Source organism: Nilaparvata lugens, chromosome 9, assembly GCF_014356525.2.
Source record: "Nilaparvata lugens isolate BPH chromosome 9, ASM1435652v1, whole genome shotgun sequence".
Taxonomy (NCBI): Eukaryota; Metazoa; Arthropoda; class Insecta; order Hemiptera; family Delphacidae; genus Nilaparvata; species Nilaparvata lugens.
Window position 1 is genome coordinate 15036870 of NC_052512.1, and position 21669 is coordinate 15058538.

At 35.5% G+C, this 21669-nt stretch overlaps 3 protein-coding genes across 4 annotated transcripts in view; 2 read left to right on the forward strand and 1 right to left on the reverse strand.

Moving 5' to 3' along the window:
* Positions 1-21669, reverse strand: part of LOC120353054 — an 88932-nt gene that overhangs the window by 58520 nt on the left and 8743 nt on the right. The gene's annotated exons all lie outside the window — the stretch shown is intronic.
* Positions 5971-21669, forward strand: part of LOC120352924 — a 52788-nt gene continuing 37089 nt past the window's right edge. Inside the window, exons 1-2 of the mRNA XM_039435263.1 lie at positions 5971-6063; positions 7674-7844. The gene's annotated coding sequence lies outside the window, so the exon portion shown is untranslated. The remainder of the gene's footprint in view (positions 6064-7673; positions 7845-21669) is intronic.
* LOC120353055 lies at positions 12224-14510 on the forward strand. 2 transcript variants are annotated; one of them, XM_039435537.1, is made up of 2 exons: positions 12224-12410; positions 13304-13912. In XM_039435537.1, exon 2 carries the CDS (start codon positions 13320-13322, stop codon positions 13686-13688), a length of 369 nt encoding a protein of 122 aa, XP_039291471.1. In that variant the 5' UTR covers positions 12224-12410; positions 13304-13319; the 3' UTR covers positions 13689-13912. The 2 variants fall into 2 exon arrangements, with proteins under 2 accessions (XP_039291471.1, XP_039291472.1); XM_039435538.1 differs by lacking the exon at positions 12224-12410 and adding an exon at positions 14054-14510 and having other exon boundaries at positions 13207-13521.

Sequence of the window (21669 nt, forward strand, 5' to 3'; positions counted from 1 at the left end):
ATATAACTAATATTGTAGTCCATAGTGTAGCCTAACGAATCGAATGGCATATAATAGAACTGTTTCCGATCAATGGTTACAGAGATAATTGATTTCCCGTGTTTACCTGCATTTTTCATGTTTTAGGGGGTTGGGGCGGAAAGCTCAAAGGGGATTTCTTGGGACTTTTGGGAGAATGACCCTCTGGGAGGGTTCTATCGATGGTGGGAAATTCAGCTTTTATTTAATTTTCGGATCGAAACTGCTTTTTTGGACCTTCATTGACTGGGCTATCTACTTTGTGACGGAGCACACTGGAGACGCGCCGGGTTAGTCTAGTTCCTTATGAACTAAAATAAATCTTGTTTTACAATACAAGTCGTAGATTGAAGAAGTACAGTAGATAAGTCATAACATAATAATATACTAATTCGGCGACAGCAGCAAAACCACAGTTTGAGTGCCGGTGACGAGTACCAAAACAGAAAACGATACTATTACTATTAAAACTATTACTTCCAATAGAAAAACTTTGATTCAACAAGTTAAGCTAAACTATAATAAATTATAACTATACAATTCAATCAAGGTGCTGAAAGTGGGAAAAACACATATTTATTCTATATGTAAGTTTGATGGCAATACTAGATTTAATCCAATCAATTATTTTTCTTGTAGCCTACTTGATTTAGAGATGCTATCTAAAATAAAATTTTCGGGTAACAGGTTAATCAATTTATTTACTACATAGGGGAACTGTCTACGCGTCTACGGCATACTATTAGGTCTGTCCTGGAAACACTGTAATTTGATGGCGATCTCAAATTGTAAGCTGGAAAGTATGGAGTGAAAGTATTTTTGGATTTATTGATATAAAGTATTACATTTTTATATAGAGTTGTCTCACTGTCAGAACCGGGAATTCTTCATAAAGTAAGTGACTGGGATATCGTCTCGGCCTTTGGAGAGCAGCTTTTAGTATGTGCCTCTGAATCACACCTATTTTATTGAAATGAGTGTCTAAGGCACCCCCCAAACCCTTATACCATACTGAAATATGGATTGGGCATAAGCTGAATAGACCATCATCGATAACTCTTTAAATCTCCAACACTGCTCAATCTGTAGAATTTATGAACAATATATTAATTTTTTACACATATTATCAATATGTGCATTCCACTTCAGATGTTGATCTATTAAAACACATAGATATTTAACTTCTCTCACGTCTGTCAGTGATTGACATATACAGTCCCTAACAACAAAATCTGAGTCTGACGGACTACTCCTTTCAGCACAGTCAAACGAATGAATTTTAATTCCACCATTCAACATTTCCGCAGGGATGGAGTTTATTGTAGGCGAGAAAGTCATATATACGCTTTTTCTTGTATTTAAAGTGAGCGTGTGCATTTCAAGCCATGACTTAACTGCTGTGAGACCTGATTCTGTTAGAAGCTTTGTTTCTTTCCACGTAGAACCGGAAAAAACTAGAGCTGTATCATCAGCAAAAGAGATGGAATAACAGCCATTAATATTCATTTTTAGTAAGTCATGTTTATGTAAATTAAAAATAATATTGGTGAGAGAACTGTGCCCTGAGGTAGGCCAAACTCAGTTAGATTTACTCTGCTTGATTTTAATATATGGGATCTACTTTGTAGATAGCCTTCAAAAAGTTTTAAAACTGGTCCACGGAAACCTATATTTTCCAGCTTTTTAAGTAAAGTTTGATGAGGGATGTTATCATAAGCCTTTGCCAAATCCAAGAACACAGCAAACGTTTTTTTATTCATTAAGAAGTTTTCAGACACAATCGTCACCAGTGGAGACATTGCATCCTCAGTGCACTTCTCCTGAAAACCAAACTGATTTTCTGCTATCAAATTATGTTTCCTAAGATAATTAAGAATACGCTTTTTTATTACTTTTTAAATATTTTAGACAAATTACTAATTGAACTGATAGGTCGATAATTTTCTGGAGTTTTTCTATCGCCTGATTTGTATAAAGGTATAATCTTGGCTACTTTAAAGTGGGATGGAAAATACATTTATTGTATAAATAAAGACATTTATTGAATAAATGTGGACATTTATTGAATAAATGTAGACATTTATTGTATAATAACGATAATGGCTGTGCTGTTATAAAACAGCAAATTTTTGTGGTGTAATGTAGGCCTACTATATAAGAATACATTTTATTTAACTTTAATTCAAATTTAGTTTACACAGCTTACATAATTCTTTTCAAAATTAAATTCTCTTTAATTTTTATTGCGAAAAATTATTTCTTTACTGGTCATTAAAGAAAGTTATTGGGCATCAAACATAGAAGTCTATGTTTTTCTACTTGGATTTTTTGCATATTTCAACTTTTTTCTCAAAAACTACTCACACTACAGCTTCCAGACTAGCTTTATTCAATTTTTCAGATATTTTTCCATATGAATCCAGCATAAGTTTTTCAAAAACTAGTCCCCAAACAATTCAGCATCAGTGTATTTCTCCAGAGGAACTGAATTCCGGGCGAAATCTTTCATTCTGTATAGCTCGCTAATGAAGCATCTATGGATATATGTTTATAAGGATTTTTTTCTTATTTTTACCTCTACTATCACATATTAAATTATTTTACCATGATTAAAAATCACCCCTGTATAATGTCGCTTGTTATTCTTATGTTGTCTTACCACGTCAAATATAGAACTTGCTTCTACATTAAGACTTAGAGCAGTCAGCCAAACTAAAATGATTTGATAATACTGTACTTCTTCATTATAGGAACAATGACAACAAACCTTACAGACGACTCATGAATGAATAGAGGACTTGGCAGATTCGTAGGTTGAATGACATAATCAATTATTAGTCCAGTCAAGGAAAGGTTATAGAGGGAAAAGAAGGGAAGACAAATTTGACCACGCAGTTCTGTTTAGGGTAGTAAGGAGGTAAACATATCAAAAATCCCCACTCCTACTCACTAAGCTAAGCGGGTGGAGGTGGTTTGAAGGTACCATTTTTTGGTTACTCGCATAAAACCTTATAACTATGTATCCTTAGGACTTCACTGTCATATAACAAATCAAAGCTTACATAATTTCCTACAATATTCTACAACTTTTTTCATATCTCCTCTAGTTCTCGATATATACGCTCTTGAAGGTGTGACATTTAAAAAAAAACCCGTTTGCCACCAATTTTTTTATATTTTTGCTCTTATAACTTTTTTAAAATCAATGGGAAAAATCCATGCTGATTATGAGCTTGTAGAGCATTGAATTCTCTTCAATTTGATGTATAATTTCACACATTTACGAATTTCCATACACCTTTTTCAGCAGCTCTAGTGTTGAGTGTGAAATCTCCATTTTTGCAACAATAGACTAATTGACAAAGGAATTTGGAGGGAATGTTTTAAACAAAATTTTCGACTTTGCAGCTTTGTTGAGACTAATTAGGAGAAGAACATATCAAAAGTCCCCATTCCTAACTCATGTGCTAAGGGGATAAGTGTGGTTTAAAAGTTGCGTTATTCAACGTTTTGCTTCGATGCTCATATCTCGAGAACAATGCGTTCAATCGACATAACTTACTATTCGAAAATAAAGCTTGCTAAATTCTCTTCACTTTTTGTTCAGAGGAATTTTGTGATATACCCAACAGTTCCCGTGATATTCGCTCTTGAATGTGTGTAATTGTTAAAATAACAGGCTTTTATCCAATGTTCTGCTTTTTCAGGGCTTATAACTCTCCAAAAATGCATCATGAAAATTGATGCTTATCGTAGGTTTGTAGAGCATTGAATTCTCTTCAAAATTATGTATTATTTAATCATTCCAAGTTTTCCTCCCATTCTTATAGCAGCTTCAATGTAGGGGTTGAAATATTCATCGCTGCAACAATTGATCGTTTGACAATGATATTTGAATGATATTGATATAATATTTGACAATGATATTGGTGTCTGTGACACAAGTTTTGTCTTTGCAGCTTAATTTGGACTAGTTGGTAGGTGAACATAGCAAAAGTGCGCATCTTTATCCCCTCTGTTGAAGGCGTGGAACCGCTGAGTTGACACTTCTTGCAGTTATTAAAAGTTCACCCCCCACATTGAAGCTGCTATAACAATGAAAAGAAAAACTTGGAATAGTGATATAATACACCACTTTAAAGGGAATTCAATGCTTTACAAACCTACGATAAGCATCAGTTTTCATGATGCATTGTTGGAGAGTTATAATCCCTGAAAAAGCAGAACATTGGATAAAAGCCTGTTATTTTAACAATTACACACATTCAAGAGCGAATATCTCGGGAACTGTTGGGTATATCACAAAATTCCACTGGACAAAAAGTGTAGAGAATTTAGCAAGCTTTATTTTCGAATAGTTATGTCGATTGAACGCATTGATCTCAAGATATGAGCGTCGAAGCAAAACGCTGAATAATGCAGCTTTTCTCCAGAGGAACTGTATTCCGGGCGAAATCTTTTACCCTGTATAGCTCGCAAATAAGCGTTTATGGATATATGTTTATAAGAACTTTTTTTCTTATTTTTACCTCTACTATCACGTATCAAATTATTTTACCATAATTAAAAATCACCTTGTATAATGTTGCTTGTTATTCTTATGTTGTCTTACCACGTCAAATATAGAACTTGCTTCTACATTAAGACTTAGAGCAGTCAGCCAAACTAAAATGATTTGATAATACTGTACTTCTTCATTATAGGAACAATTACAACAAACCTTACACATGACTTATGAATGAATAGAGGACTTGGCAGATTCGCAGTCAGCCAAACTAAAATGATTTGATAATACTGTACTTCTTCATTATAGGAACAATTACAACAAACCTTACACATGACTTATGAATGAATAGAGGACTTGGCAGATTCGTAGATTGATTGACATAATCAATAAATCTCTTGAAGCGTATCTGCGTGAGGAGGATTTTTTTTTGTAAATTGATAAAAATTCGAATATAATAGATAAATTATTCGATGAACCTTGATAGATATCTGTTTATTCGATTGTAACAGTAGAGTTTTCCATATATAGTTCCATATAGTAGTCCCTCATCATTGATATCATATCGTTTTGAGAAGGCTATCTGTACATCTGTACATCCTACTTCAGTTTTTATGATTATCATTATTGTCTTGTAGGCTAGTAGTAACAAAAGGCGGGTTCTGGCACACAAGTGTGCCAGAACCCGCCTTCACCTCAAGGTCACCCAAGTCAACCAAACCTAACCTCAAGGTCACCCAAGTTGACAAAACCTAACCTCAAGGTCACCCAAGTCAACCAAACCTAGCCTCAAGGTCACCCAAGTTGATCAGACCTAACCTATTAAAAAAAAAAAAAAATTGAAAAAAAAATAAATAAATAAAAAAATTAAAAAAAATAAAGAAAATTAAAAAAGAAAATTAAAAAAAAAATAAAAAAAAAATTAAAAAAAAAACATAAAATCGGGAATAAATAGAAAAAATTTAAAAAAAAATGAAAAAAAGTGGATGATAGAACAGTAAATCAAATTGAATGTTTATTTATTGACATGAAAAGGTTACAACAAAAATATCTATCTTCCAGCATTGTCTTCATAATCCAATCATGGGTTGAGTTGACAATATTGTGGAGCTCCATCAATCCAGTGGGGACTGCAATTGGTCTGGGAGATGACTCATTTGCCGGGCTGGCTCCTCGTCTCGCTGCAGCCGCCGGTCGCCCCACCGCCACAGGTTGTCCAGCCGCCACCAGTCATGCAACTGCTGCCGCCAGTCGTCCGGCTGCCGCCTGTCACCCCACCACTGCCAGTCATCCTGCCGCCAGTTGTCTGGCCACCACCGGTCGCCCCACCACTGTCAGTCACCCCGCCGCCAGTCGTCCGGCCGCCGCCGGTCGCCCCACCGCCGCCAGTCATCCGGCCACCACTGCCGGTCGCCCCACCACCACCGGTTGCCCCACTGTCGGTGACCATCCCGCTGCCAACAGTTGTCCTGCTGCGGCTGGCAATCATCCCGCCGGCTGAGGTCAGGACGGCTTCAATTTGGCAGTGACTCTTCATATAGGTGAGAGATTGCCTTGCTGTGCTTTCAACGAGGGCTGTTCCGGTGACCCCACTCCACCTCCCTCTGTCATGTGACTCTGGCTTGGGATGGTCACGCGGGACCTGTCACTCTGCATGGTCATGGAGACCTCTATCACACCAGATTAATGTGTCCATGGTGGACCTGCTGGATTGGGATGTCCATGGGAGGCTCTGGATCAGCATGGCCGTGCTGCTCTGGATCAGGGTGGCATTGAAGATGGATATTTTCAGTGACTCCCACTTCGCCTCCTCCGTGTTGTGTTTAGACATTTAGCATGGGCATTCTCAATGACCCTAGCTCCTCCTGTCACATGGATCATGCTCACCAGTGTTCAGCATGTCTGTGGCGGGATGGCAGGGTCATCCACTCAGTGGTCAGTCAGTCAGTTCAATTACTGATCAGTCAGTCAGTTCAATTACTGATCAGTCAGTCAGTTCAATTACTGATCAGTCAGTCAGTTCAATTACTGATCAGTCACTGTTCAGTCACTGTTCAACTGTTCAGTCACTGTTCATATAGGTAAAAAATCACCTTACTTTACTTTCGGTAATGCAATTTCAGCGACCCCCACTCCACCTTCCTCTGTCACGTGACCAATGGCCACGCCCACCAGCATTGGGGGCATCAATGGGGGACCTATCACCCTAGCTCAAGTTGGTCATGCAGGACCTGTCACTCTATACTAAGATGGTCATGGAGACCTATCACACCAGATCAATATGTCCATGGTAGACCTACTAGATCAAGATGTCCATGGAAGACCCGTCACTCTAGATCAACATGGCCATGCTGCTCTAGAGATCAAAATAGCATTGAAGATAGACATGGCTTATTTAACATGGACATTTTCAATGACCCTCACTCCTCCTGTCACATGTCTGTATGGGCATGGTTGGGGGGTGGTCAGTCAGTCAGTTCAATTACTGATCAGTCCTAACCTAACCTAACCTAACCTAACCTAACCTAACCTAAGTTTTTAGCCTCTAACCCAAATCCCCCCTCCCCCGCCCAAGGTCATCGTCCCCCGTCAAAGGTCACGAAACCAAAGTTTTCAACCTCTAACCTAACCTGACCTAACCTAACCTAACCTAACCTGTCAAACAACTGTCAATTGTCAACTGTCAATCAACTGTCAACTGTCAACTGTCAATTGTCAACCATCAATTGTCAACTGTCAATGAACTGTCAACTGTCAATTGTCAACTGTCAATCAACTGTCAACTGTCAACTGTCAACCGTCAATTGTCAACTGTCAATCAACTGTCAACTGTCAATTGTCAACTGTCAATCAACTGTCAACTGTCAATTGTATATAGTATAATAATATACTATGTAGTATATTATATACTAGTATATAGTATAGACAGTTATATATAATTGGCTTGTTGTTCTTGAAGGTTATTTCTTAACAAATTTCTACATGATGAAAATCTCAACAGTAGAGTAAGCTACAGATAGAAGCTCCCTAAAATCTGAATTCTCAAAATTGTAAATACATAATTCAATTGACACATTCTTGATTTGGTTTTTCTATCATGAAACGTATTATGTAAATGCTAATATTCTATTGGCTTCCTTCGAATGTGCAGGGTCCCTACAAAGTCGACCAGAAACAGATAGGAATAGAATATTGTCCCATCAGCAGTAGAAGATGCATCTATGCTGAACACCATAGACGCCGGATTGCTGGCACTTCTGTCTGGCTCTGGAATGGAACATTAACAGTCATTGATGTCTATATCAAGAATACAACAACAACAGTAAGTGTTAACGGTTCAACAATACCATTTTTATTCCACTTCAAAATCTATTCCTAATTAACGATCATAATAATCAATAAGCAACCGCACACAGAAACAGACGGATGTATGCAGACAGATGGGGAGACGGGAGATAAAACCCTTCCTAGGTGTCTAGACATCGTCTCGAACTTGATAACCGTGATCTCGAGCCGGAAAACGTACATTTTCGACCCTAGGTGCGAAATATACTATTCCACTCGTGATATTTTTCGATTTTTCAAAGTTTTTCGATTTGTATATCATCAAGCTAAGTCTGTATAATAAGTAACCGGACTGACCTCAGGAAATTTCTTATGGGCAAAATATGTATAATTTTTCATTAGATATCTTCAAAGTAGTCCCTATTGGAGTCGATAACACGCTGATACCGGATTTTCAAACCCCTGAACGCTCCCTGGAAGTCGGCAACCTCTATGCTGTCTAGAGCCCTCGTCGTAGCACGTTGAACGTTTTCCAGAGTCCCGAACCGCTTTCCCTTAAGTTGTCTCTTAATTTTGGGGAACAAAAAGATGTCCGGTGGTGCCATACACGGGCTGTAAGGAGGATGTGGCAACGTTACCCTCGACTGTTTGGACAACTGCTCGGTGACGAGCAGGCAGGTGTACGACAGAGCAGTGTCGTGATGGAGGATTCACGAATCGGCAATCCCTGGACGGACTCGATGAACCCGGGCGGTTAGTCGACGGAGCACCTCTCTGTAGTACTGGCAGTTTACAAAGAGTTTGTGTCACTCGGCCAAACTGTAAACGACCAGTACTACAGAGAGGTGCTCCGTCGACTAACTGCCCGGGTTCATCGAGTCCATCCGGGGATTGCCGATTCGTGAATCCTCCATCACGACACTTATTCACTTATATTATATATATATTGTGGAGCTCTTCCTGGGGGCTTCACTCTCACCTCCAAGGATAGGACAATACACGTAGGGTGATGTAATGCTGTATTTAAATGCCTCACGTTGGGCCGGCAAATCATGTAAAGCGGTATTTGAAGGCTTCACACATGTAGAGTGAATCTTGTACTGAGTCAATGGTGTAGCGGCTATAAATTTTGTAATTGCGTGCGTGGACGCTGAGTGAACACCAGACTGATTGACTCACTACAAGACTCAATACAATTGTCGGAATCGCGGGAGGCCTAAACGCTCGCTCACCCTTGATTCTTCTAATGACAAATTGTATAGTGATGAAATTTTTATAAGCAGTGTAGCGATCGCTAAACACTGAAGACGGATACCTTAAAATTATTACCTGTGAAGAATGAGCATACAAAATCATACAGGTCGAGCAAAAATCCCGATGTAGATAATTTACGGGACTGCGTCTCTAATAAGTTCTGAAGGATTAAAATACAGTGTTTGAACCAAATATCGTTCAGAATATATTTCGAGAACAGAGTCTTGTCGGGTTTTAAGCTCTATTGTAGGAATTTATATGATCTATGGCTGCATCCGCTGTACAATTGATGTGTTCGCTCCTAAGTCGAGGTAGGTAACAGATAAAAGCTGATATATGAGCAGGTAAGGACAAAGAATAAATATCTCGATCTGACCCCACTCGCTACATCCACTTAGACCTGTTCCAATATCCCGCTTGATTCAATTATTCCAATGATCGTATTCGATCGGTTCTTGATGATATAGAACGTATCAGACACAATAATTGACAGGCTTAAGAAATAATCGAACTCAGAAAGCGAATTAACAAAACTGAAATATATTACAATAAAATATGCAATCATACAGTGCAGGTTCAGAATTGATTTACAGGTTGATAATAATTTGGCATTAACAGAATAGTTAAAAAATTTCTTGTGCTTGCATGATACCATGCGTGATTCAACAGAGTTTTACAATTGATAAAATTTAACAGTTTGAAAAATAGTGAAAAATGAATTATAGAAAATATTTTAAAATGTTCGGGGTCGTGGTTCAGGCAGCGGAGGATAGTTAATCAACTACAATTCTTAGAAATTAAATATGAATAAATTTTAAGCTCTTAATAACTAAAAGCGCTTGTCGGCGTGGCCAATAATTTAACGAAGAAAAATTTATGTTTTTTTTTTCTGCACTGAAATATTTTCGAAGCGTAGATTGGGGCCCCTTATGACTTATAACTCACGTGAAATTCCTTGGTAGTCGTGGTTTTCTTCTTTAGATCAAAAATCGTTTGATCGGCGGCAATCCAGGCTTTGGTTTCAGCACGTGGGGAATTTTAATTTAAATATCTCCTTCACCGAATTAAATAAGGGATAATTTACTTTAAGCTTTTAAATTTATCGATTGATGAAAACAGAAATTTACGAATAACAAATAATTGGCCTAAAATATCGGCTCACAAATAGAACATTTAAAATCGAACAAGAATTTTACAAATAGGTCTTTGGTAACTATGAAAGAGATCTACACGGTAAGGATTTCAAAAGGGAAGTGCTGTTCTTTTCTCTAAGCTTTTAGGCTAGACCTTGCTTCTCAGAATCTCGATGTAATCATTTGCATAAAAATTTGCCATTGGTAGAACGCTTGTGACGTAAACATGACGTCAGTGGCAAGTAGTAGAATACAATTCCTTTAATTACAATAATAATTTAATTTATGTAATTCTTAAAACTACTTAATCTTATAGACATAGTTCCTCTCCTACAATGTACACGTGCTAGTGTAACTGATAAGGCAGGGTTGGTGTCTGATAATAGATTAACATGTGTTGCTTTCAAACGATCACTGTCTTGGTGCTATTTCTATGCACTGTGATTGGTTTAGACCTACCAAAGAGATTTAGTTACCATGTGGTTCAGTTGAATTAAATTATTAATAAATTAATATTCTTGTACAATTTTCATTAGGTTTGAGATTATTATAATTAATTTCTGCCATTTTATCAATAATAGAATTTCATGCTATGACCTATTTAGTTACAATAAGACCCGACGCATAATACAATTTCTTAAATAATAAATAATTTCAACAATAATACATATATTTTATTTTTTATTTTGAAATTCTTGATCCTTTATTGATAGTTTTATAATTTTTAGGAATGATATTTTACCTTGCATGAGAACCGTATGATATTTGACAATGCTTTGAATCAGTCAGCTGCGTTCGAACTGTTTTAAAAACATCTGATCGATAGTAAACAAGTGTAACCTCAAAATCGTGAGCGATTCATAAATAATTTGTGCTTTATTCGCAAAATAATTATAATTTTATTGAATAATTTTCCTAGAAAAATATTCAGTACAGAACGGTACTCTTATCAAATATACAGTTATTGATAAGTAAGCTTTATCGCTCGGTCGCTAACTATTCCTTTAGCAAATTCTTTCATTTTAAAAGGTAATCACAATTTTTCTCTCTTCTCATGAGATCTATTTGAAAAATTCATCACACAAAAGCCCCCAGGATATTTTAAATAGGTAATTGGGAGACGAGTCGAAACAATGACTATTTGAAAAATCCGATATTGTGATGAATACACTATTTCATCTCCTTACTTCTACGAAAACTCAACACTTAACACTAAAAACAATATATCGTGCACTTTTGGCTACGAGAAAATAAATAATTGATTGTTCCTTCCATTGGATACAATCGAAATACAATAATTAATGAGGTCTCTTTGGATCCTTCATTAAAACAACTCCACAACTTCCATTCATGGGTGGCTTATGAGCAGACCCATAACTATAACAAATATACAAAATTTCACATATTACTTCTTAAGATTTGAATAGTATTTGCAACAAATATAGACTTTCATCATTTTTTCATAGTTGTTACAGGTTTCGACTCTTTGGTTTGGCTTTTACTTAAATTGGGTGAGAGTGTGATTTTATTTCGGTGACTTGACAATCGTCTACCGTTTGACTCGAGCAATTTCTTATTTGCGCTTAGTACGTTGCGTACAAACAGGGTTACACTTGAAATGGCTTTCTTGATTTTTATCAATGTTGGTTACAAATATTAAGTCCTTAAGATTATATTTATCAATTTGAGTTACAATTCATGATCTTTTTTGATGCAACAGTAATAAATTTCACATTTAAAGGTAAGAATTTCATTTTCTTTTTGGCTTTTTTTTAGCAATACATTTATATGACATAGAACATGCTCATTTCGTGCAAATTAACATAAATATATATTTTTTGTTTGCGTTTTTTCTTATAATTTCACATTAAATAATATGTTACATTAATTGAATAACGATATTGCTTTGATTCCTATACATTGACTCTAGGATTTCGTACACATTGGTTGGTGGGACGAAGAAAATTATCGAACAGGCTTTGGTTCTGAATAGATTTTTTCTATTGATTCTGTATTTCAAGGTTAGATTTACACATTTTTTCAAATAAACTTTGTTTATTTTCTTTCTTCCTATTCACTACTAACTTCATCTGATTTCTAATTTATAATTATTTTCTGTGGATAATACAATTTTTGTTTTTGTTTTCCAGTTGTGCGGATTGTACTAGGCGATTTTTCCTGTGATGACTGTGACATGAGGCGGATGGCTTGATTAGATTGGTAAATTTTTAAAGTTTTTTCGTAGTTTTATTTTCTTCTGTTGATAAAGTTGATTTCGATTTCTTCATTTGAAGTGAATTAATAATATTTCCTTATTGGCTGAGATGCGGCGAAGTTTAGGTTATGTTGATTATTAGGCTGTAGTAGAAAGATGCTAGTCTGCAAAGATATGATTCAATGGGTAGGCTGTGATTATGAAGAAGTTTGATGATTGATGTATTCCACAAATGTAGTTTCCAGTTAATTAAAACATTATTTCTTTCTCAAGCCCCCATCTAAATTTGATTCCGGTGTTATTCAAGGTCCAATTCCGATTTGCAACTATCCGTTTTACTAAACTTTGCTTAAAACGGATGTGCCGACGAAGTAGGTAGATCTCTTCAGCCAATGTTGTCTTTCCTTGTTGACCGGTGACATGTAGTTTGATCTTTTTAAACCTGACATGCCGGTGGTGTCTGTAGGTTTTTTCGAATAATCTTTTTCTTTTTTGCATGCCGGTGTACAGTCTACTTGATTTTAACCGGACATGACTGCGGTGTGAATAGATTCTTCCTGAGACTATTTTTCTTTTTTTCTTGCATGTTGGTACAATGTTTGATGTACGATTTCAGCCTTATATGACGGCGATGTAGATAGATTCTTCTTGAGACCATTTTTCCTTTTTGCATGGCGGGGAGAAATTTGATATCCAATTTTAGCCTAACATGACGGCGGTGTAAATGAATTCTATTAATGCTTTTTCTTCTCTGTGGAGCTGCTATTTTGCTTGTATGTTGTTTTGATTTGTAGATTTTCAGTTTTGGTTGTGATTTTGATTTGCTGCGGGTTTTTATTTTTCTTCTGTTGTTTAGTGGACTATCTTCATGAGTGCTGGGTTTATCTGTTGCAGGCGCGGTCCTCGGTGGATGGACGGTGATGTGGGCGGTCGGCGGTCCGGGCTGCTCTTCAACGTGGTCGGCAACGTCCTTGGACTCCTGGTGTCCGGCGCGCGGTGGTACGGGATGTCCCTCTATGCCCTGGATGACGTCCTCAGCTTGGCGGGTGATGTCGGCTGGTCCCTCTCGGCGTTCTGCGGGGTGCGGCGCGACTTCAATCCTGACATTCTCGGTGGGTTGGTTTTCCATACATGTGTTATGTTCGCTTGCTTGTTTGACTGTAACCACCTTTATTGTATTCTTCTCCACATGTATATGTTTCTTAATGCTGACTTCGACGCTGATTTCTCCCATATGCATATCTTCAGATATCCTATCCAATCGGTTATTTGTTTCTAAAATTGATTTATCCAGACACTCAGCTAATTTTTTGATGGTATTATCGGTATCATGGAATGCTTTGTCCATTCGCTGACTCAACTTCTCCAAACCCTGTTCATTTGTCTTCTTTGCTTCTTGAACTTCCTTCTTTAATTCTTCCTTTGCTCGCTTACTGTCTTCTTTCAAATCATTTATTGCTTCACTTGTTTTCTTTGATGCTTCTTTTATTTGTTTGTTGTCTTCCTTTGTTTGTTTATTGTCTTCTTTCAAATCATTTATTGCTTCACTTGTTTTCTTGATGCTTCTTTTATTTGTTTGTTGTCTTCTTTTAATTCTTCCTTTGTTTGTTTGTTGTCTTCTTTTAAGTTGTTTATTGCTTCCAGGATGGTGTTCCAATCTATTGTGGGAGCGGGTGTATGGCGAACGGTTACCTTCTGGTTTTTTATCCGAGCAACGGTGCGAGAAATAGGAGTTCCTGTCTCGGGGGCGTCGTCGTCCGTATGCTCTCCCGATGTTTCGTCCTCCGGCTCTTGGGCTGCCGACGGATCTTCCACTAGGATGCAGCTCTCCTCCACCTGTGTCGAAGATAAATCATCCAGTACATTGGGATGGAAATCGGCGGATGCGGTGGCAGATGCGGATGGCGGCGAACAGTCGGGTGAGATGTCCTCGGTGTCCGACAGACTTGGATTGACCTGGTCGTTTCCTGCCATGGTTTGTGGAAAAATAGCGCAACGAAAGTGTGCAGTGAACAAAAAACGTGAAAGTGTTGTGATATACAAAATAATTAATAAGAAATCCAATAGAAATTGTTATAGCTTCGTAGTGAGTGAAATACAGAAAAAGTGGTTTAACAATGTGTTCAGTGATAAAATGAGTCAAGTTAGCAATATCGTTAACATAAAAATGACAAGGACACACAGGATACACAGTGAACACTTATGCGGTAATACAGGTACGCCTCTTATAATTTATTATTACTATTATTATAAATATTTTATTCTTATAATTTCTTGCCGCAATTCTATATATAGGCTAGTGTTCTTTGCAAAATTTTATATAAAAGCAGTGATACTCTGCTTGAATTATTCCGCAATATATCCGTGATTTAATTTTACTTCCCTCTTTATGTTTTAAAAACTTTTAAAAATGTAAATAACTTCAATCCTCTTTTCTGTAAATATTTATAAATTGTTTCAATATAGACCTAATATTCTTCAAATAATATGACCTTTCTTATGATATCTCTTATACCTATGACTTATAGTATGACCAATTTTCGAATAACAAGATAATAAAATTCTGAGTTCGATTTTTTCTCTAAAAATTCATCAATCGATAAATTTCTTTTCCGTTCAAAAATTGGGTATGGTACGTCTTGTTATTTTATATAACAGTGAACAGTTAATATTAAATTTGAAGAAATTCACAACCATGAATTTTTCAAAAAATTTTCCCGTTGTCAGCGCTATAGTATACTGAGCAACTAAATAATCCTCGCAGTCGATTATCCACCTCTTCAATGCCTATCACTGTTGGGCGCCAAATCATGTGGAGCTCTTCCTGGGGGCTTCACTCTCACCTCCAAGGATAGGACAATACACGTAGGGTGATGTAATGCTGTATTTAAATGCCTCACGTTGGGCCGGCAAATCATGTAAAGCGGTATTTGAAGGCTTCACACATGTAGAGTGAATCTTGTACTGAGTCAATGGTGTAGCGGCTATAAATTTTGTAATTGCGTGCGTGGACGCTGAGTGAACACCAGACTGATTGACTCACTACAAGACTCAATACAATTGTCGGAATCGCGGGAGGCCTAAACGCTCGCTCACCCTTGATTCTTCTAATGACAAATTGTATAGTGATGAAATTTTTATAAGCAGTGTAGCGATCGCTAAACACTGAAGACGGATACCTTAAAATTATTACCTGTGAAGAATGAGCATACAAAATCATACAGGTCGAGCAAAAATCCCGATGTAGATAATTTACGGGACTGCGTCTCTAATAAGTTCTGAAGGATTAAAATACAGTGTTTGAACCAAATATCGTTCAGAATATATTTCGAGAACAGAGTCTTGTCGGGTTTTAAGCTCTATTGTAGGAATTTATATGATCTATGGCTGCATCCGCTGTACAATTGATGTGTTCGCTCCTAAGTCGAGGTAGGTAACAGATAAAAGCTGATATATGAGCAGGTAAGGACAAAGAATAAATATCTCGATCTGACCCCACTCGCTACATCCACTTAGACCTGTTCCAATATCCAGCTTGATTCAATTATTCCAATGATCGTATTCGATCGGTTCTTGATGATATAGAACGTATCAGACACAATAATTGACAGGCTTAAGAAATAATCGAACTCAGAAAGCGAATTAACAAAACTGAAATATATTACAATAAAATATGCAATCATACAGTGCAGGTTCAGAAATTGATTTACAGGTTGATAATAATTTGGCATTAACAGAATAGTTAAAAAATTTCTTGTGCTTGCATGATACCATGCGTGATTCAACAGAGTTTTACAATTGATAAAATTTAACAGTTTGAAAAATAGTGAAAAATGAATTATAGAAAATATTTTAAAATGTTCGGGGTCGTGGTTCAGGCAGCGGAGGATAGTTAATCAACTACAAATTCTTAGAAATTAAATATGAATAAATTTTAAGCTCTTAATAACTAAAAGCGCTTGTCGGCGTGGCCAATAATTTAACGAAGAAAAATTTATGTTTTTTTTTTCTGCACTGAAATATTTTCGAAGCGTAGATTGGGGCCCCTTATGACTTATAACTCACGTGAAATTCCTTGGTAGTCGTGGTTTTCTTCTTTAGATCAAAAATCGTTTGATCGGCGGCAATCCAGGCTTTGGTTTCAGCACGTGGGGAATTTTAATTTAAATATCTCCTTCACCGAATTAAATAAGGGATAATTTACTTTAAGCTTTTAAATTTATCGATTGATGAGAACAGAAATTTACGAATAACAAATAAATTGGCCTAAAATATCGGCTCACAAATAGAACATTTAAAAATCGAACAAGAAATTTTACAAATAGGTCTTTGGTAACTATGAAAGAGATCTACACGGTAAGGATTTCAAAAGGGAAGTGCTGTTCTTTTCTCTAAGCTTTTAGGCTAGACCTTGCTTCTCAGAATCTCGATGTAATCATTTGCATAAAAATTTGCCATTGGTAGAACGCTTGTGACGTAAACATGACGTCAGTGGCAAGTAGTAGAATACAATTCCTTTAATTACAATAATAATTTAATTTATGTAATTCTTAAAACTACTTAATCTTATAGACATAGTTCCTCTCCTACAATGTACACGTGCTAGTGTAACTGATAAGGCAGGGTTGGTGTCTGATAATAGATTAACATGTGTTGCTTTCAAACGATCACTGTCTTGGTGCTATTTCTATGCACTGTGATTGGTTTAGACCTACCAAAGAGATTTAATTACCATGTGGTTCAGTTGAATTAAATTATTAATAAATTAATATTCTTGTACAATTTTCATTAGGTTTGAGATTATTATAATTAATTTCTGCCATTTTATCAATAATAGAATTCATGCTATGACCTATTTAGTTACAATAAGACCCGACGCATAATACAATTTCTTAAATAATAAATAATTTCAACAATAATACATATATTTTATTTTTTATTTTGAAATTCTTGATCCTTTATTGATAGTTTTATAATTTTTAGGAATGATATTTTACCTTGCATGAGAACCGGTATGATATTTGACAATGCTTTGAATCAGTCAGCTGCGTTCGAACTGTTTTAAAAACATCTGATCGATAGTAAACAAGTGTAACCTCAAAATCGGTGAGCGATTCATAAATAATTTGTGCTTTATTCGCAAAATAATTATAATTTTATTGAATAATTTTCCTAGAAAAATATTCAGTACAGAACGGTACTCTTATCAATATACAGTTATTGATAAGTAAGCTTTATCGCTCGGTCGCTAACTATTCCTTTAGCAAATTCTTTCATTTTAAAAGGTAATCACAATTTTTCTCTCTTCTCATGAGATCTATTTGAAAAATTCATCACAATATATATATATATATATATATATATATATATATATATATTACTTATATTTTTCTACATTATTAAATATTCCTACAAATAGAATAAGACATAGTTATGAGAACACAACTACAAAATGAAATATTGAGTTTTGAAAATTAAGTAAGTTCAATACAGAAACACAACGGAAATCCTCCACAACTCTTAAAAAATCGGTAGACAAGAAATAGGTACCTGACAAACTCAGATCACCATACAATAAGATCATTTGTTTTTATCCAATTATCCACTTCCTTAGAGTTATGTTTCTTACAGCTTATTTTAATAATTCTACTAGGCACAACATTTATTAATCTATTAACTCTGTAATTGAATTGTTGATATCGACAAACATTCAGGTCAACTCTGTTTTGGACCACTGTCAAATTTCTTAGGTTGTACGGGTTTTCACGGATATCATGTTGAATTTTATTTTTATCCGCATACTGAATTAGACTTTTAATATATACAGTAGCTGTCTTAGAGTCAGAACATCAAATTCTCTAAATAACTCTGAGCTTGGGTAGAGTCTGGGCTTACCCAACGCTGCTCTCATAATATGCTTTTGCACCACAAACAACCTACCTATGTGACAACCCGCCGCACCACCCCACGCCAGTAAACCATACTGCAAGATGGATTGAACGTAAGCAGTATAAAGCAACCTTGAAATACTTTTATCATTAATCAAACTAATTCTGTGAAATCTATATATAAAATATTTTAGCTTTTTACATTTATCATCAATTTGACAGTTCCATCTAAGATGTGAATCAATAATGATTGGTGAAAAAGTTATATATGTACTTTTTTATGATTGAGTGTGAGTGTATTTTCATTCAACCAAGACTCAACGATGCTCAATCCCTCAGCTGCAAGAGCATATACATCCTCCCATGATGTACCTGTAAATGTTACCGTGGTATCATCGGCAAACGAGATAAGAGTTTTTTTATCAGTACTCAAATTTAGTAGGTCATTTATATGAATGAGGAATAGTATCGGAGAAAGCACCGTACCCTGTGGTACACCATATCCTGATAAATTTGTTTGATCTGTCTTGTTACCAATAGTTATTATTTGTGTTCTATCCTTTAAATAATTTTCAAACAATTTTAGAGCTTTACCCCTAATTCCTAGGTTTTCCAACTTTGTTAACAGTTTTTTGTGAGGTATTGTATCGAAGGCTTTCGCCAGATCCAAAGAAACTGTAAGAGTCTTCCTACTACTTGTAAAATTCTCAGTAACAATGTTTAAGAGATGTGATATGGCATCTTGTGTACTCTTCCCAGCCTGAAACCCATATTGATTTTTATTTATAATGTTATGGTTATCTAGATAGTTTATAAGTCTCATTTTTATTACCTTCTCCATAACCTTTGATAAACTGCAAAGTAAGCTTATTGGTCTGTAGTTTGATGGATCATTTACATTCCCCGCCTTATATAGTGGAACAACCCTTGCAACTTTAAACTCCTGAGGAAAGTGTCCATGTTTGAAACATTCGTTTATAATAAAAGCTAAAGGTTTTGCTATATAATTGGATATATTTCTTAAACATTTATTGCTGATTTTGTCAATACCCGGTGAAGAATTATCTTTCAGAGTCCTTACTGTGTTTATTATTTCATGTTCATTCGTTGGATAAAAGAAAAAGGAGTTAGGAGAATTTATATGGGTTTCAGGAAAATTTGCTTGGTTGATATTTCTAGGGATAGAATTCAATTGCAATCTCTCAGCATAGGTCTTACTCACTTCAGAAAAATGCTTGTTGAGTATGGTGGGATCAATTTTAATATTAGTGTTCCTAGTTTTTTTGTCAAGTAATTCATTAATACAACTCCATAATTTTTTACAGTTTGTTTTATTTTGTGCTATTTTATTCTTGAAATAATCCTGTTTAGCTTTCTTTATTAGATTCCTCAGTATGTTTCTATATCTAGTGTATTGTTCCTTAGTTCAAGGTTTAGAGGTTGTTTTGCCATATTTTTATACATTTTGTCTCGTCTTCTTATGCAGTTGATCAAATTCACGCTCATCCAATTCTTTAATGGCTGTAGTTTATGCCGCAGATTAACTTTAGTTTTAGCAGTATTTATATGTTCATTTAGTCTATTAATAAAAATTTCTGTTTGATTTTCCAAGTCACACCCCTTCATTATACAATCCCAAGATTCTTTTTTTAGAACATCAATTAGCTGTGGATAATTTATTTTTTCAATGAATTTCACTTGCTCGTTAGGTTCGAGTGTGAGGTCCAAGAACCCCACAACAAGGCCTATTCCGAAGTGGTCTGTGATGCTTGTTTTAAAAATAACGCCTAGAATCTCTTCAGATTTAGGTTCCCTACTCTTATAGAAAATATGATCAAGACAGGATACTGAATTACCTTGAATTCTAGTTGATTTATTGATATAAGATTGGAAACCGTTTAAATGCAGTAAGCTACAGTATTCATTTACAAGATTTGTATTTAGATTTTTATTAATATTTATGTCGCCGACCAAAATAATGTTATCTCTATCTTTCAATTTTTCTAAGCACTGGCCTAGGTCTTCAATAAACTCATCAACCCGTAATGATGGAGATCTGTAAACTGCAATAATTGTGAAATCTCGCTGCAACTGTGGATCATGAACATCTAGAATAATTGAATTTGCTGGAGCAATGTCAATTTCCAGAGTCTCAGTCCTCAAATTCTCCTTTATAAATATACATAATCCATCAGACTTACTAAATATAGCCGGTGAATCATTTACTTGATAGCCATTTAGATTGAAGTTAAACTCATGATCATCAGACAACCATGTCTCCGACACAATTATCAAGTGATAATCAGTTTTACAATGCTGCAGCATATATGAAAACTCATCGAAATTACACCTCATGCTGCGTATGTTCAAATGTAAGATTTTTAGGAGGATCGGCAGCCTTCATTAAAAATGTTAAATGGTTGAAAATCGAGTATATCTTCTATTTCTATAGTATTATAGCATCCATCTTCAATATTACCGCTAAAATCATCCAACAAAACCATGATGAAAAATAATTCAATTTCGCAAATCGGGAGAATGCACAAGAAAGAAAAAATAAATTAAAAAATGTAAAAAATAAAGAAAAGTTAAAGAAGAAGAAGGGTAACAAATAATTTACCTTCCTTATGAAGTTAGCCTGTGTACAGCCGTGTAATTCAATAGAAATTAATTTAGTGATTGTTATGCAAAAAGAGATGTAATAAATTGATTTTTTTTTATGTGAAGATGTGTAATAAATTCACATTATCGTTTATTTTCAAGCTCAGAATTTCATTATAAAGCCAAAATTATTGTTTAAAATGGGGATAGTGCTAGTTAGAACTTTTAGTAAGACGTTAGGCCTTTTATGCATAATATTCAAAGGCAAGCATACATTCTCATGTAATTATATCAAGCATTTGTTTTGAGACAAATGAATCAGAATTGAAAATGAGACTGAGATGTCGAAAGTAGAATATGAATAAGAAATTATTCAAATATATGAACGACTTGTATAGTGAATAGTAAAAACGCAGTGCGGTGGTTGTTATCATAGCAAGAACTTTAAACAATGGTAGAATTTGGAAGACAAAAAGATAGTGATAGATAGTGACAGGGAACTAAGAATACGGGGGAAAGGAAGGCAGAGAAATTCTTTACTCTATCATAATATTATCAACAAAGATGTTATCCTGACTTTATCATCACCTCTCTGAAATATCGATAATTCCACCTTCTGAATGAGTTAGAAAAACAAACCACCGAAACACGTTAAAGAATCCAATCCAAAAACAACAATTTTATCATCATTCTCTGTCAAGAAGAACGAAACTGATAGACACATCTCAATCTCACTATGAAAGCCTTATATTATTCATTGGACACCCCAAT

Excerpts from the sequence above, each read along its gene's own strand:
- LOC120353055 (XM_039435537.1), top strand. The coding sequence starts at position 13,320 with ATGGACGGTGATGTGGGCGGTCGGCGGTCCGGGCTGCTCTTCAACGTG.